Here is a 15,792-nt window from a genome sequence, read left to right on the forward strand (position 1 = left end):
GTATCCCATCCATCCATCCATCCATCCATCCATCCAGTCCATCGACCTAGCCCACTCCCGCGGTAGTTACGCTGCCAGTTAGGGTGGGCACGGTGGGGCACTTGTGCAAGCAACAGCCCATCATGATTTCATAGTTGCCTACTGCACGACACGGCGCACCGGGGATCTGGACCGCTGGCCGTGAGAGGTGCGAGGTGCGAGTGGGGACTCGAGAGGGCGCCGGGAGACTGGCGAGTGGTTCTCGGTTGATGGGAAGGGAAGGGGAAGGTCTGGCAGTTGGAAGTTGGTAGTAAGTACCAGTGACTGTGAGTGAGTGACCGGACCGGACCCAGGACACGACAGCGGAGTATGTAGACACGGTAGGTACATGGTAGCGCAGCGTAATGCAAGATAGATACGGTAGTAGATATCATTATTCTTTTGCCAGACAGCAGACAGACAGACAGTAACACCTATACGCCCTGCTCCCCCCAGACTATCACAGCGAATCCGACCCCATGCGATCATAATCAACTCCCTCAACAGAAGAGGAGCAAGCAGGCTGGCAGACGAAAGAAGACGAAAGAGAAAGAGAAAGAAGAAAGAAGAAGAAGAAAAAAGGAAAAGGAAAAGGAAAACACAAAACACAAAAAGGAAAAGGAAAAAGATTTGGAATGAAACCCCGCCAACACCGATCCCAACCCCCAGCCAACCAACCCCGACACGCATGCAGCCACAATGTATAACCCGGGAAGTAAATGCGACGACGACGACGAGTATGCAAAGGAAAATAATATAAATGGAAACGACAAGCAATCAAGCCAAGACCCAGACAACGAGCTGCATCGACACAGCGCAGGCAGGATGGATGGATTGATGGAGGGAGGGGGGGAGGGGGGCATATGCAGGGCGACTCGGAGACAGGCAGTGATAATCCTCCACGACGCGCCAACCGTAAGAAATGCTGTCCCTGCATATAACGAAAGAAAAGAAGAAAAAAATCGCACGTGGCTGGAGCATCTAGGAAAGACGAGACACGCTCTTGCAGACTTCGAGCTGTAACTCCGGAGTAACATGAATGTGAGGAGGAAGGGGGCGGGAGAAAGATCCGCACAAAAGCAAAGCAAAAAGGAATACGAGGGGAATAAACTGAAGTTCTAACCACCACCACCACCACCACCACCACCACCACCACCACCACCACCACCACCACCAGTACCAACGCTGGCACCACAACCGTCACCGCCAGCACCACGCCATTGAAAGATCGACGGTGTGCGCATACGCCGTGCCAGGTGACCCGGAATCCCTGCCGAAGGCCTAAATAACTCTTCTGAAGAAGGCTTCGTATTCCTCTTTGGTCCACGGATGCCCCTTCCCTTGTTGACGCGGGGAAGTGGATTCTTCGGTACCGCGCATCGGGGCATCCATTCGGGCTCTGTTCGGGGATGGCGGGACATGGAGCTGCGCATAGTGCTGCTGGTTCTGAAGGTGCTGCTGCTGTTGCTGCTGCGGGTATTGTTGGTGTTGTTGTTGTTGGTGATGATGCTGTTGTTGATGGTGTTGATGTTGATGATGATGTTGATGATGCTGTTGCTGCTGTTGTTGTTGCGGTTGTTGCTGAGACTGGTGCATGAACCGATAGTATTCCGCGACGTTTGCAGTCCGGCCGGGAACAGCAAAGAAGTCCTGGTCCAAGATGGTGGACTCACCGCCATACGGCGCCCTCATGAGCTCCAGGATGTGGTCCAGCAGAGCTTCGTTAGAGGGATAAGCCCCGGAGACCGCTGGGTCATTCTGGCCGGTGGAGGGATCCCGGAACATCCGAGCACGCTTAGCAGCACGTGTTGGTTCGGGCGTGCGCAACGTGTTGAACATTGGTCGCAGGACGGCGAGGTAGCCGTCGGCGACAGCGTCGAAAGACGCACAGTGCTGCATGGTCGCGATGCATTTCGATATGAGGTCGAGGCTCTCGTTGAACACGGATTCCAGCATAGGCCGGCCGCGGTTACGGGCGACGTCGAGACAGATGATGAGGCCTGCCGTGTATGCCGATTGGCTAGAGGCGCAAGGAGGACGGTAAGCATCCCGTCGTGACATGTATGAAGCATCCAGGAAGGGCAGGTCTCCGCGGGCCCAACACAACCCGCCAACCCACCAACCCAGCCCGGCCAACGAGTGCACAGGGACGCACCAAAAGATTTTGCACGGGGGTGATGTCTGTAGGGAAGTGGAAGAAACTTACATTACTAGCCAGCATCTTCTGTTTAGCTTATTTTCGACACGGAGCATTCCAACGACCTAAGGCAGGAGAAGAGAGATCATCAGCATCCATCATCATCATGGGGCGTCAGCGACGTAAAGATCAGGCCACTTTTTTCTTTCTTTTTTTTCTTTCTTTTTTCTTTCTGTTTGAGAGCCGATCACACGCAGCCAATGACAGGCCAATGGAAGGAAAGAAGAAGAAGGGTGGGTGCTTACGGTCGCTAGTTGCCTCGCGGCCGACACGCAGATCTTGGAGAATTCCTCGGCGGCTGCATTGGCTTCGGTTAACGCCCGGCCACCACCTCCACCTCCACCACCACTGGCATGTTCGACATCGCTCGACCCTGTGAGCTGTGCTGTGACCCTACTCACCAGGATGCGACGGGTGAGTTGTGCGATGGAGCCCAGGTAGGCGCAATGGATCAGGAGCGTCGAGTGGTTGAGTGGACTCTCGGAGGAATGGGACTCCCGTACGGCGGTTGAGAGGGTGAGACTCGAGGGCAGGTTTGCATGCCATGCCTTTAGGCGATCCGAGTAGACCCTTACGGTGTTGAGAGGGACATCCCTCGGAGAGATAACGTCGCTTGTGATGGCGCCCATCAACACGCCGAGCTGCTCCAGCTGGCGGTGCATGTCGAAGTCCTGCTCGGTGGCATTTTTGCTGCTGTTGTAGTCGGAGCTGTTGTTGCTGCTGCTGTTGTCGGATGAGCCTGAGCCAGACGAAGAGGCGCTGCTGGGGCCAGATTCCGACGCCAGCTGTTGGAGGCGTTCAGCATCCTACATACACCGAAAGAAATTTATTAGCATCGGTTCGATCGCGATCGGTGTGTGTGTGGTGGGTGGGTTTGTGGATTAAACGATCAGCCAATTTCGGGATCAATCGGTCGTCCTACCTCTGAGGTCGGTTCAAAGGTCTTCTGCAGCTGTGAAATGCTCCCCACCGAAGCGGACATCCACCTGTTCGCGTCCATCATACCGTTAGATGCCATTTTCAACGCGAAAAAAGTTTCTCCGGCAATGTGAGAAAGATGGCAATGGGAATAACGATGTGCGGGATTGCGGAATGGGAGACAAAAGCTGCCGCGAAGCCCATATAATTTACACTACGGGGTTGAAATCGCCATCTCCACGAAAACAGGAATTCTGGCCTTCCGCCATCTTGGGTATCTTGCAGTTCGACTAAGTGGGGGGGTGGTGCAGCGCCATTGCGTCATGCTTATCTAACGGGCCATGCAGGGAGTCAGGAAGGGTAACGTACCCGTCCAGAAACGCCAAAGATCGCCATGCCCGCTTCCACGCTGGCCAATTGTCGTTGAGCTCGTCGGGAATGACATCCATGACGTTACGTCTGCCTGTGTCCGCTGCGCGGTGAGCTAACCCGCCACCCGTCTCCAGCCCGTTTTGTCTTGGTGATCGTCGGCGGTGCAGCCCGAGTGCTTTCCCGATGGTAATGGCGCAGTCTGTAGAAATACCCAACGCGGGGTCCGGACGTCAGAGCTTCGTTCGCACCATCATTTTTTTTCTCTCCCCCTTCAAGCGACGTCTGGGGGACGGGCGGGCGGGGGAGTGGGGGGCAGTGACGCGGACAGAGCGGGCGAACGGGGGAAAGAGACGGACAGCCCGAGCTCGGGGAGAAGGGAGGAGGGGAAGGCTAAGGGAGGGAGGAGGAAGGACAGCTTGTGGGTTCGGGATTGCTACTCACTGAGATGCTCGACGACCGCGATGGATTTCTGGAATATTAGATACAGAGCCGCGAGTGAGTTCGCGCGCAGTCGCTGCACGTCGATAGCGTCCCTGCCGAAGGCCATATGGAGGTACCATTTCCCGCTGGTAAATAGCGCATTCCGCGCTTCTTCCTTCACTGTCTCCTCCAGGTACTGCGAGCCCACTGCCGCCAGGAGCAGCACCTGGCACAGCCGGAAATTGTTGTTCGTTGCCCGTATGACATTGCGCGCGCTTGCGGAGACTGCCGGCGTGGATCCGGAGGCGGCGGCATTGCCGTAGATGCTCCGGAACATGTCGTTGGCCTCGATTTCCGGCACCGGACAGAGCAGGCTCGCGATGCCATTGGTGTAGAATGCGGATATGCAGGCGGCCACAAGCTCTTGCGGTGGTAGGTTCTCCCACGTGTAGAACTCGGCTCGAGGCTTGTTGGATGCCGCCGTGCGTTTGATGTGTTCGGATTTGCTGCTGTTTATTGGCGGCATCGTCAATAGGAGTGTTCGCATCGGGGAAGCTAGAGTCGTTTGATCAATTCCACCCGGTGATCGCTGCATCTTTGCTCTGTTGTTGTTGTTATTGTTGTTGATATTATTGTTGATCGAGGAGGAGGAGGACGAGGGCGAGTGTCGTATTTGATGCGAAGGAGGAGTACTCGGTGGCGGTTGGCCCCAACCCGTACCGGCGGGTCGACTACCGGTATATGGAGCGCCAGCACCAGCGCCAGCACCAGCACCAGCACCAGCACCAGAGCTGGTCATCCCGCCACGGGGCGAGCCGGCCGACAGAGAGCTTCCGGAAGAGGAACTCGAGTCGTTGGAGGGTGTTCGGGAAACGGCAGGACGTTTGTGATAGCTGTTGAGACTGCTACTGGATTGCGACTGTTGCTGCTGTTGATATTGATGTGGAAGTTGATGTTGCTGTAGTTGTTGTTGCCGTTGCTGATGTGGTTGCTGTGGTTGCACTAACGGCGGCGGTGGAGGCGGCGGCGAAGCAGTTTTCATATGGACGACCATGCTCTGTGGTAATTGTCCGCGGTCGTCGTCGTCTTGTTCTTCGTCTGGATCTTCGTCTTGATCTTCGTCGTCTTGGCCGTTTCCCACTATCTTTCTCTTTCCGTCCCGTATCGGAGGCGAAACTATGCCGCGGGCATCGCCGTCTTTTATGGCAACCGGACGTGGTGGTGGTGCATAAGATTTATGGACTCTGCTAGCTCTGTTCTCCTTGACGGAATGGCACGAAGTCCGACTGCTCCCGGCCCACCGCTGCGGAGGCGCCCTATCCGTTGGCAACAGGTCCATGCTATTAGACCTGCGTTCCGCTTCTGCTCTTGCTGCTGCTTCTTCTTCTTTTGCTGCTGCTGGTGTAGTCTCCTCCGCTCTCCTCATCATCATTCTCCTCCTACCACCTATCACGAACCCGCTCGCTCGGTTTGGTCGGTGTTCGGCCAGGGACATGATGTAGGGCAATGTTAGTAGGTGATGTCCCACGACGCAGCTAGATACCACGAGGCCGGCCGCGGTCTCGACTTCGGTCGACGAGGGGGGGAGGAAGCGAGGCACTGTTACGGTCGTCTAGAGTACGTACAATTCGCTCGCTCGCTCGCTTTCTTTTTTTTTTTTTTTATCAATGAGGGGAGGACAAGAGAAGAATGGCTCCACGAGTCCACGACGATGATTTCCACCGCTCCTCCAATTTGTTGTGGTCAGCGCCCTGCAGCTTCCTTTCTTTTCGGTACGGAATGGTATCGTATGGTATGATATGGTACGGTGGACGGAGCAGCAGCAGCGGAGACACAGCACGTCTTTATTTTCTTTCGTTCTTTCGTTTCTTTCTTTCGTTCTTTCGTTTCTTTCGTTCGTTCTTTCTTTCCTCCTTTGCAGTCTGCAGACCCACAGCCAGCAAGCGGGTCGCAGGTATGTAGAGTATGGAATTCGCACGGACGGACAGAGACGGACAGCCCGGACAGAAAGCCCGGATGGGACAGCCCGGCCACAGAGGTGACTTACAGGCAGCGCAGAGTCAAGTCAAGTCAGTCAGTCAGTCAGTCAGTCAGTCAGTCAGTCAGTCAGTCAGTCAGTCAGTCAGTCAGTCAGTCAGTCAGTCAGTCAGTCAGTCAGTCAGTCAGCCAGTCGGTCAGGGCAGTCGAGTCCCTCCCCCCTTCCCCCCTAAGGCTCCGATATCGATCTCCACACGTTCCACGATGGAAATGGATTATCGCTGTCACCGCCAACCACCCTACCAAGCAGCAGCAGCAGCCGTGCGAAGTGCGTGTGCAGTTGTGGACGTCGTGGGGTGACGATATGCGCGCTTGGGGTCCCGGAAACCTCGTCTACAATTTGTCACCTCGTCGTCCTTCTCGAACGATTCTTCGCTGGCGCCCCAGGACGAGGAGGAGGAAGACCTACCACGTTGCACGCACGAAACGACTCCCTACAAGCCATGCCAATCGCAACGGGCGAGCAAGCAAGCTGCGAGCAGCAGGAGCAGCAGCATGAGCAGCATAATCAGCAGGCGAAGCAGCATCAGCAGGAGCAACTACACAGTCAATCGCCATGGTCCGTCGGACGGCGAAGGAAGAAAAAAATCCATTGCAAGTTCCTGACGTGGCTGCAACTATCTGCGGGGGGGAGGGGGGGCTGGCGTGATGCACTGGAAATCCGCAGATAGCTCTCGCGCGCAAAGCAGCAGTGATCTGTGGATGTTGGACCCGGAGGACATACTGTCGGAACCCCAAACAAGCACACTTGGGTTCGCGGATCTAGACCGCCCGGTTGCCTTTGAGGCTGGCCTGGCCTGTACCACCCACACGCTCGCGCCATTCGCTGATTTTGAGTGGCTCGGGAAAGCGACCCGCAATGCAACCTTAAACCCAAACCCTTCCTTTCCCTCTTTGCATTTCTTTGCCTTTGCCCTCCCCCCAGTCCCCCATCCCTCCCCCAAGGGACGGAAGCCATCTCCAGATCAAAAAATAAGTGCGGTTCCTACTTCCTCTTCTTCGTCGCCGCCGCCTCCCCACCTCCTCCCGGGAAAATCAGGGGCGCAGTCGTCGCGAGTCGCGACTCGATCATGTTTGTGGGTTGCAAGCCCGTTCCGTCCGTGCGCGAGAGCGGATCGAGATGGGCTGGATTCCTGGCTTTTTCAACCGACCGCTCGCTCGGTCTCAGTCACAGCCGATGATCGGGATTGTATCGGCTCTACTCTACTGGGTAGTTATATGGTAGTTACCCTACTCGGGGTTCTGAGTACTCGTCCCTGCTCTGCGTGCTCGAGTGGATACATCGTGGTGGGCACAAAGTTTTCAACCTCTCGTAACTAGCGCGATGGATTCCTCTTTGATGAGAGACTACTCGGAGACCTGGAGTATCTACTGCTTGGCGAGAGGCCTTGGGGGCCAAGGCATCACTCTACTCTAGAGTAGCTGCAGGTTGGAAAACTTCATGCCTGCTATGGCATGTATGTACGAGCAGCTGTCGTGAGCCTCCTTACCAACCTACATATGATAGAGTACTTGTTACCTGCCAGCTCCTGCAAGGGAACAAATACTGACTGACTGACTGGGCACCTAGAGGCCATATCAGCACGCACTGTGAGTCTGCGTACTCTGCGGTAGAGTACTCCGCTCCAGATACTCTACGTACCGACACCTACCGTACTCTGCGTACATATCATAGATACCACCACCACCGCCATCGCCACCGCCATCACCATTAGTTATTCGCCTCCCCCATCCCCGCATAACGTGTCTGCCGGCCGGAGGACCCTCTTTCTCCTGCGCGGCTACCCTAGTTAGAGTACCTACCTAAGGTGCACACTGCACCGAGGACTAGGTAGGTAACCAACCACTTGGCAGCCTATCACGTTGCTTGCGCAGACACGCTATATACCCTCAACATACCATAAGGGTCCTCATAGCACCCAAGTATGTAATCATGTCTCCCTCCGCAGTCCGCAGAGTCCGCAGAGTCTGCGCCCGTTTCCCAGGAAACCCTCTACATGGATGATGGATGGAAGGCGGAAAGTCTGTAGGTCCGTAGGTAGGTCTGTAGATCGACCCGTTGATGCACGTAAGCGCACCTCCGGAGATACGATGACGTACATACCCTTCTGGGTATTTACTCAGGGTACCCATCCCAGTGCGTCCCGACGTTGTCTTTCCCTTCCCTTCCCTTCCTCTGCTCTGCGTACATACGGCGTGTGTAGCTACGTATCTCCTGCTGGGGCCTGGGGGGCGATTGTACCATACCATAGTACCTAGTACATATACCCACATGTAGACTGTAGTTAGTAGGTAGTACCCAGTAGCGGACCCAACAACCGCACACGCCCAGCGGCCAGCCCTCGCAGCCCAGCCAGCCCACGCAGCCAACCAACCAACCCAGCCAACCACAACCCAGCCAAACCGCCAACCACAGCGAAACCCAAACCCAGCCAAACCCAGCCAAACTGCAAAACATCCAAACCCAGCCCACCGCACGCCTTCGCTGCCCTGCTGCCGCGGTTAACGAGACATCAGATCGCCGATTCCGGCTGGCGGATCTGTCGGGACTTGCCTGCGTGCCTGCTTGCCTGCGTGCCTACTTACCGGGACTCCGGATGGGTGCAAGGCGGTACTGGTACTCCGCATGCCGAACAAAAGCTTCGGACTTCCGGGGGTTGTGAAGTCCTGGCGGTCAAGTCAGGCCAAGACCGGCACGTGTGTGCGTGCCTGCGCCGTGCCTACACTCTGAGCTACGTATGTGCGCAGTGTTAAACATCAGCAACGACGATGCGACACGACGGCAGATGGACGGCCAGACTTACGGACTTACAGCCGGACGGTCCGACATACAGACGGACGGACATACAGACAGACAGCGGAAGGACAGCGGAAGGACAGCGGAAGGCCAACGAACGAAAGCTGGGCGCAAACGAGCCTCCGAGGAGACGCGGGACAGGACAAAGGCGAACTGCTCAGTGCTGACTGGGTTCGCCTTTCGCCGTTCGCATGTCGCACAGTGGACACGCCGCACAGTGGACACGCCGCACAGTGGACACGCCGCACAGTGGACACCGTCGCTCCACACGCCGCCGCCGCATGCATGGACCGAGTAGGTACTCAAGATAACTATCGTCACAATTTGTGCCTGTCCGCTCTCGAGTGTCAACTACTACCGGTACTCCGGTACGGTACGGTAGATAACTAAGAAGGTATTTGAAATAGTTGAGATATTTGTATGTGAGATATTTGCGCTTCAACACAAGTGCTTAGTTAGTGAGAGGGTTGACGGCGTTGACGGCGTTGGGCGATTTGCCTCCCATCTCGGGGGCCAGCTCAATCGCGATTCGCACCATGTGGGCGTGTGGGCTCGGACGCGGGGTCCGTAATACCGTAGTACCGGTAGTCTGTCGTTGCTCTTCTACTTCATGTTATTCGCCATCGTCGCCATCGTCGCGTCAAACCGGGGACTGGGGTGATGGGGGGGAGCCTGAAGAGCCACACGTAGGAGGAGGGGCAAACTTCAAAGTATGAAAGTGTAGGGCTGAAACCACGCGTGCAAGGTCCAACCGAAATCGAAATCTCCTACCCTTTCCCTCCTACCCTTATCCCCCTTATCCCCTCCCCTCCCCCCTCCCGCTTATCCACCTCCTCCATCCGCCTCCCCCACCTCCCCCGACCGAAAGGGAGAAAAGAAAAGAAAGCAAAGCAAAGCAAAGCAAAGAAGAAGAAAAAAAGGTGTCGCAGGGATACGAACGGAACGAGATCCAATCCCTTCACAAATATCGTAATATCGTAATATCGTATCGAATCGATCGTGGAAATCGTCTCCGGCCATAGTATTGGGTGCTATTGGATGCTATTGGATTGGATGGGGCGGTTGGATTGGGTGGAAAAGAAAAACTCCTGCAATTGCGACTGCATGGTGAGGCGGTGGTGTCTGTGGGTACGGTATGTGGGTATCATATGGAGGGGAGCTGGCATTGGACGGATGGAGGAGGAGGGAGGAAGAGTGGCTGAGCTGGACGGTGGACGGTGGACGGTGGACGGTGGACGGTGGACGATGGATGGTGCAGGAAGAATTGAGTGCAGTGCAGTGCGGGGTGTTGCTGTGCTGGGTTCTGCTAACCGCAGCCACTCGCGGTGCCTCCCACTCGTTGTGTTCCCAGGCTCCAGCAGGTCCTTCGCTAGTACGCACCCTCTCCCCTCCCCTTGCCATCCACACTCCCTCCACACCCACTACCTATCTAGCTCTCCCGTAGTAGTACCACACCACCACCAGCACCCCACCGCCATGCGGAAATCATACGACATGCACAGGTTCATGTTCAAGCTCACGCTTGCATTGCAGCATTGCATTGGCCTGGTTGGACTACTGGACTGGTTTGATTGATCTGGCGGATGCACGGTTCCTTCCAATGGCTGCACTGGCTTGAGTTCGTCGCGTCCGCAGGTCGCAGGAAAAAAAGCGGGGAAGCGGAGTGACGTCGACGCCGACGGAGGGGGGACTGCGTGGGATTGGGAGACTGCGTGGGATTGGGAGACTGCGTCCGGTGAAGGTGAAGAGTGGACACACCGACAACATGTAGGTGGATATCATACTCTATCATACGAAGAGTGGACACACCAACAACGGGACATCATGCTCTGTCATCCGATATCAGTCACTCCTACCTATGATACTGATACTGCTGCTGTTACTGCTGTTGCGGTGGCTGTTGCTGTTGCAGTCGCTGTCCCTGTCGTTGTCGCTGTTGTTGTCTGTGGCTGTCTGTTGCTGTCGCTGTCGCTATGCTGTCGCTGTTGCTGCCGTCATCGACCGAATAAGACTAACCGACAGCGGCCAGCGACAGAGCGACGATTCGAGTCGAGTGAGATGTTGGTGAATGTGAATGGGCAGTTATCGCAGAATTCCGCAGGGTCCAGGACTAGGTAGGGGATTTCGAGGTAGGCTCTGACATGGAAACGCCCCCGTTTACCGCTTACCTCGAGTAAGTAGAGCACCGTACATACACCCACAAGAAGAGGCCCACAAGAACAGGAGGAGGCACACGGGCGGGATGAGGCGAACCCAAATACCGGCACCGGTACTCGCGGCTGTGAGGACACTCAACCGCGGTCTGCGGAGAGCTGTACGGCTTCCCTTCCCTTCCCTCCCTCCCTCCCTCTACCCGGGCCGATCATCAGAGCCGTTATGCGGACTCAGGACGTCGATCCATCCGTAATCCTCGGCCGTCCGGCGTCAAAGCCGTATCCGGCCTATGATACTAACTACCGGTATGGTACGGTACTCCTGTCGATCAAACGGTGGTTGCTTTACATCCTACCTTACTACCAAGGGCGCCAACCGGAAACGGAAAAAAGTGACTACAGCTCCTCCGGCGCCGTCCGTCCTGATGTCGGATGTCCATGTCGATCATCCCGTCTCGTCTCGGCACGTCTCGAGGGAGTCCGTTCCGGTAGCCGCGGGTGGTTAGGGTGGGGAAGGTGCTCGCTCACTCGCTCACTCGCTCACTCGCTCACTCACTCACTCACTCACTCGCTCACTCACTCACTCACTCACTCACTCACTCACTCACTCACTCACTCACTCACTTGACCGGGAGTCCCGGGATGTGGCCTAATATACCGAGGGTTCGCACGAGACAGTGGGCACTGGGTAGAAGCGAAAGCGAGTTCTTTTCTCTCTTCTCTTCTCTCCTCGTTTGAATTAAATTTGAATTACATACATACGGAGGCGGGTAGGGATATACCCAAGTATCAGCCACCGCGCACCGGCGGAGTAAGATGTCTCTACTCTGCTACTAGTACATACTGCCCACATCCGCGCGGAGAAACCACCCGGAGAAACCACCCGGAACCACAAAGATCATGATAATTCGTGAACCCAAAAAATAAAAAAATAAAAAAATCGTAGTCTTTCACCCTTGTCGCACGCAATCGCACGCAATCCGTTTCACATTTATGTCGAGTCGAAAATCTAACTGACCCAGAACGACGCCGTCGACCTGATCCCGGTGGTACTGCTGTCCTGTCCGACCTTGACGATGAACTCGCCGTCCTCGACGACATACTTACTGCGCACGGTCCAGACGCCGAGCGTGCTGACATCGATGTCGACGCTGACCTTCTTCGTCTCGCCGGCCTTCAGGAAGACCTTCTTGAAGCCCTTGAGCTCCATGTTGGGCGTGGTGACGGAGGCGATCTTATCGGTGACGTAGAACTGCACGACTTCGGCGCCGGGAAGCTTGCCCGTGTTCTTTATCACGACGTTGGCCTTGACGATCGAGGACGCGGTGACGTTGGTCGCCGACAGCGTCACGTTCTGCAGCGAGAAGGTGGTGTAGCTCTTGCCGTAGCCGAAGGGGTACAGTGGTATCGGGCTGGAGAGAACGTACTGCTGGCCGAAGACGAGGGTGCCGTTCTCGTACGCGGCGCCGGGGGAGCTGTAGCGGCCGCCCTTCATGAAGTCGTAGTAGCTGGGGGTCGTGCCGACGTCGTGCGGGATCGAGACCGTGAGCTTGCCGGACGGGTTCTGCGAGCCGAAGAGGACGTCGGCGAGAGCGTTGCCGCCTTCTTCCGACGGGTAGAACTGCTGCACCAGTGCGGCTGCCTTGTCCGAGATCCACGCCTCGGTCACGGGCTTGCCAGAGGAGTAGACCACGATCGTGTTGGGGTTGGCTTCCAGCACGGCGCGGACGAGGGGCGCTTGTGCTCCTACGAGGTTGAGGCTGTGGACATCGATGTGCTCTATGTGCAAAGATACGTCAATGATGGGCAAGGGAGGAAGGAATCGAAATGGGATGGCATACCTCCAGTGGTGGCGTTAAAATTCCTCCAGAGCTCGAACTGGTCTCGGGACCACGTTCCGACGACGACAACTGCGACTTCGGCGGCCTTGGCTGCAGCAACGGCCTCCGCGAACCCAGATTGGTCATTGGACCAGCGCTCACAGCCCTTGGCGTAGGTGACCTTCGCGCCGGTACCCTTGAGCGCCGACTTGATTCCTGCAAGGGGTGTGACGCCGCGGTACATTGAGCCCTTGACGACGTAGTCTCCGTAGCTGCGCATCGAGTCAGACTTGACGATCGGTTCAATGGTTGCGAGATGACTTACTTCATGAATCCATCAGCCATCGGGCCGAGCACGGCAATGCTCTTGACCTTCTTCTTGTTGAGCGGGAGTACGCCATCGTTCTCCAGCAGGATGATACTCTCGGCATCGATCGTCCGCGCCAGCTTGATCGCCTCCGCTGAGTGGATAAGTTTCTTCCACTGATCCTTCGGTGCCGCCGAGAAAGGGTTCTCAAAGAGGCCCATGGCGAACTTGGTCCTCAGAATACGAGAGACAGAATCGTCGACGAGGCTCTGCTTGATCTTGCCGGCTTCGAGAAGCTTGGGAATAGTCCGGTAGTTGAACGATCCACCACCCATCTCGACGTGGTTGCCTGCCCCGAGAGCGAACTGGGTGATCGCCTCCATGTCGCCACGCTCGCAGAGACCGTGGTCGTTGCAGATCCTGTCGGTTCCTCCGGCCTGGAAAAGTCAGCATGCCCTCTAATGTCTAGTGAGAATCTGTGAAGAATACGAACATCAGTCATCACGTGGTACTTGAAACCCCACTCCTCCTGCAGAATCTCCGTGAGCAGATGGTAATCCGCGACCGCCGGTATTCCATCGTACGAGTGGTAAGCACTCATGACACTCCACGCATCCGAATCGATGATGGTCCTCTTAAACGCGGGCAGATACGTTCGTCGCATCTCCCTCTCGCCACCATGCACAGGCGCGGTGTTCAACCCACCCTCTGGCGTTCCGAATGCTGCAAAATGCTTTACCGTGGAAGCGACGCCATGATCCTGCAGACCCTTGACGAATGCGTACCCCAGCTCGCCTGACAGGTATGGGTCTTCGCTGAACATCTCCTCGACACGCCCGAAGCGAAGTTCTCGCGCCAGGTCGACGACGGGAGCGAACATGTGGTTCACACCGAGAGCGAGTGACTCTTTCGCCACCACCGCGGCGAGCTTGTAGACCAACTCGGTATCCCACGCGCAGGCGTATGCGATGGGGGAGTTGAAGATGGTCGCATTCTCCAACAAGAATCCATGGATACCTTTTTTCACGCACCTGTCAGTCCCTTCACCGGTCGCAATCGCATCGGAACAGAGCACGTACCCTCCGTCTGCGTGAGCGCGGGAATTCCAAGTCGAGTCTCCTCGACGAGGTACCTCTGCCCGCGCTCCGTCTCCTTCTGCAGCCAATCCCAAGAGATCGGGTAGCCCACGTAGAACTGTCCGGCTTTTGTCTTCATGTTCTCGACCAGGCCGGTGCGGTTGAACTCTCCCGACGTGGTGTTGAGCCAGTTGGAGATGTCGCCCTGCATCATCTGCGCCATCTTCTCTTCCAGCGTCATGAGGGACAGGAGGTTGGAGATGCGCTCTTCGATCGGCAGTGTGGCATCCTTGTACGGGTAGGTGGTGTTCGCGGCCTTTGCCATAGAGGCGGCGCCCAAGAGGGCGAGGACGTGAAGCTTCATAGTGATGGATTTTCGAGTCACGTTTGTGGAGAAAACCGAGGCCCTGGTGCACGGGGAACACGGGGGATGGAGACCAATATTCTGGCAGCAATTGGGGCTTTATAGTCCGGGACAATGCCAATATCGTACACGTTCATTACATGCCCGTACGAGGAATTGAGTTTTTTTTGTTATTTTTGATTGAGGTGGTGTAACTATCCCGAGTTCTCCGTTGGCAAACCCCGGGTGAACACACGCCACCCCGGTAAATCATGTCGATCGACGGGACGACCACCAGCTTTCTCCGGTGGCGGGGATGGTATGCACGGTTAAAAAGCACATACCACCTTGCAAGGTGTGTTGGTGAGGAAAGTCGGCACCCTTTGCACCGATTGCCATAGTACAAACATTCGTCAAATCACCCGCTGTACATACAATTAATATGGCCCGTGTGCCAAGGGACAACGAACGTACCTGCATCCAGTTGATACGTCGATATCCGCCAGTTTATTGCAGAAACCAGGAAAACCCGTCGTGCATGCATCCGAGGGGCCGTTTATCCTCGGTTCGTGATGAGTCCATATCGCCGGGCCCGTGAAATTGGAAAATGGGGTTGGTGTTCTAAACGCTGGGAGGTACGGGTATGTACCATGGTTCGATGAAACGACGAAACCGAGTTCGAAGGATGAGATCGACGGCGGGGAAAGACCGATGGGAGGTTTGCGGGGTGCCGGTCAGCTTAGGTGAGCGAGCTTGACGAGGCGAGCAATGGGTGAAAAGCACCACTGCATACCATCGTTTGGATAAACGTCAATTGCATGGGAATATCGGGCTCGCAGTTTCCGGGGCATTGCGCCTGGCTCTCTCCGCCCCCGCCCCCGCTCGGTACGCCTTAACTAGCTGCGAATGCCAACCCCACAGCGGAGCATCCTCCACAGTTCAGTCCTTCCGCCTAAACGGTGGGCGCATGCAACTTGTGCACAAACGGGCCATCCCCACCTGTGCTGCACAGGCAACACCCCGCGGCCAATGATGATGATCCGTTCCGACGTCTCGTGTTTCTGCTACTTCATCTCTCCCCCGCAAACGATGGACCCCTCACAGGCGCTGCATGCGTCTCCAAGAACCGGATTTCGGATTTCGCGCCGGTAAGCCTAGCTCCATATACATCAGGCAGCGGATAAAAGCCGTATCAATGATGTGAATGAACTTCCACTGCACGGCGGTATCCCGTCCACCGTCTTGGCCATCATTACTGCCTTCTGAGGGCGATGATGAGTCGATGATGTCCTCGAAGAAGAAGAAGGCGCTGCTAAAGTCTGGTGCTTCTGGCC

At 56.1% G+C, this 15,792-nt stretch overlaps 4 protein-coding genes across 4 annotated transcripts; all 4 read right to left on the reverse strand.

Annotated features, from left to right (window-relative positions):
• Positions 1–7: 7 nt before the first annotated feature.
• BZA05DRAFT_411081 (uncharacterized protein) lies at positions 8–1,187 on the reverse strand. Its single transcript, XM_051484962.1, has one exon. The coding sequence runs from the start codon at positions 706–708 to the stop codon at positions 139–141; it is 570 nt and encodes a 189-aa protein (XP_051335475.1). The 5' UTR covers positions 709–1,187; the 3' UTR covers positions 8–138.
• Positions 1,188–1,299: 112 nt separating this feature from the next.
• Positions 1,300–4,451, reverse strand: BZA05DRAFT_343908 (uncharacterized protein; the record flags this gene model as incomplete). The annotated part of the gene is made up of 6 exons (XM_051481101.1): positions 1,300–2,038; positions 2,225–2,280; positions 2,461–2,513; positions 2,565–2,974; positions 3,503–3,617; positions 3,947–4,451. The coding sequence occupies 6 exons, from the start codon at positions 4,449–4,451 to the stop codon at positions 1,300–1,302; spliced, it is 1,878 nt and encodes a 625-aa protein (XP_051335476.1).
• Positions 4,452–7,567: 3,116 nt separating this feature from the next.
• On the reverse strand, positions 7,568–8,680 carry BZA05DRAFT_185232 (uncharacterized protein). Its single transcript, XM_051479347.1, has 2 exons — positions 8,549–8,680; positions 7,568–8,452 (listed from the first exon to the last, which is right to left on the reverse strand). The coding sequence occupies exons 1-2, from the start codon at positions 8,588–8,590 to the stop codon at positions 7,853–7,855; spliced, it is 642 nt and encodes a 213-aa protein (XP_051335477.1). The 5' UTR covers positions 8,591–8,680; the 3' UTR covers positions 7,568–7,852.
• A 3,050-nt stretch (positions 8,681–11,730) lies between these two features.
• On the reverse strand, positions 11,731–14,603 carry BZA05DRAFT_185290 (glycoside hydrolase family 3 protein). The gene is made up of 5 exons (XM_051479348.1): positions 14,119–14,603; positions 13,533–14,056; positions 13,058–13,476; positions 12,754–13,004; positions 11,731–12,691 (listed from the first exon to the last, which is right to left on the reverse strand). The coding sequence occupies exons 1-5, from the start codon at positions 14,477–14,479 to the stop codon at positions 11,922–11,924; spliced, it is 2,325 nt and encodes a 774-aa protein (XP_051335478.1). The 5' UTR covers positions 14,480–14,603; the 3' UTR covers positions 11,731–11,921.
• Between the last annotated feature and the right edge of the window lie 1,189 nt (positions 14,604–15,792).

This window comes from Tricharina praecox (assembly GCF_024521635.1).
Source record: "Tricharina praecox strain CBS 144465 chromosome Unknown BZA05scaffold_34, whole genome shotgun sequence".
NCBI lineage: Eukaryota > Fungi > Ascomycota > Pezizomycetes > Pezizales > Pyronemataceae > Tricharina > Tricharina praecox.

Bases quoted from the DNA above. Each gene is read 5' to 3' on its own strand.
- BZA05DRAFT_411081 (XM_051484962.1), bottom strand. From the start codon at position 708: ATGCGTGTCGGGGTTGGTTGGCTGGGGGTTGGGATCGGTGTTGGCGGG.
- BZA05DRAFT_185232 (XM_051479347.1), bottom strand. From the start codon at position 8,590: ATGCGGAGTACCAGTACCGCCTTGCACCCATCCGGAGTCCCG. The intron at 8,453-8,548 runs GTAAGTAGGCAC...CCGCGGCAGCAG, and splicing joins TGCACCCATCCGGAGTCCCG to GGCAGCGAAGGCGTGCGGTG.
- BZA05DRAFT_185290 (XM_051479348.1), bottom strand. From the start codon at position 14,479: ATGAAGCTTCACGTCCTCGCCCTCTTGGGCGCCGCCTCTATGGCAAAG. The intron at 13,477-13,532 runs GTTCGTATTCTT...TGACTTTTCCAG, and splicing joins AGTACCACGTGATGACTGAT to GCCGGAGGAACCGACAGGAT. The intron at 13,005-13,057 runs GTAAGTCATCTC...CTCGATGCGCAG, and splicing joins ATGGCTGATGGATTCATGAA to CTACGGAGACTACGTCGTCA.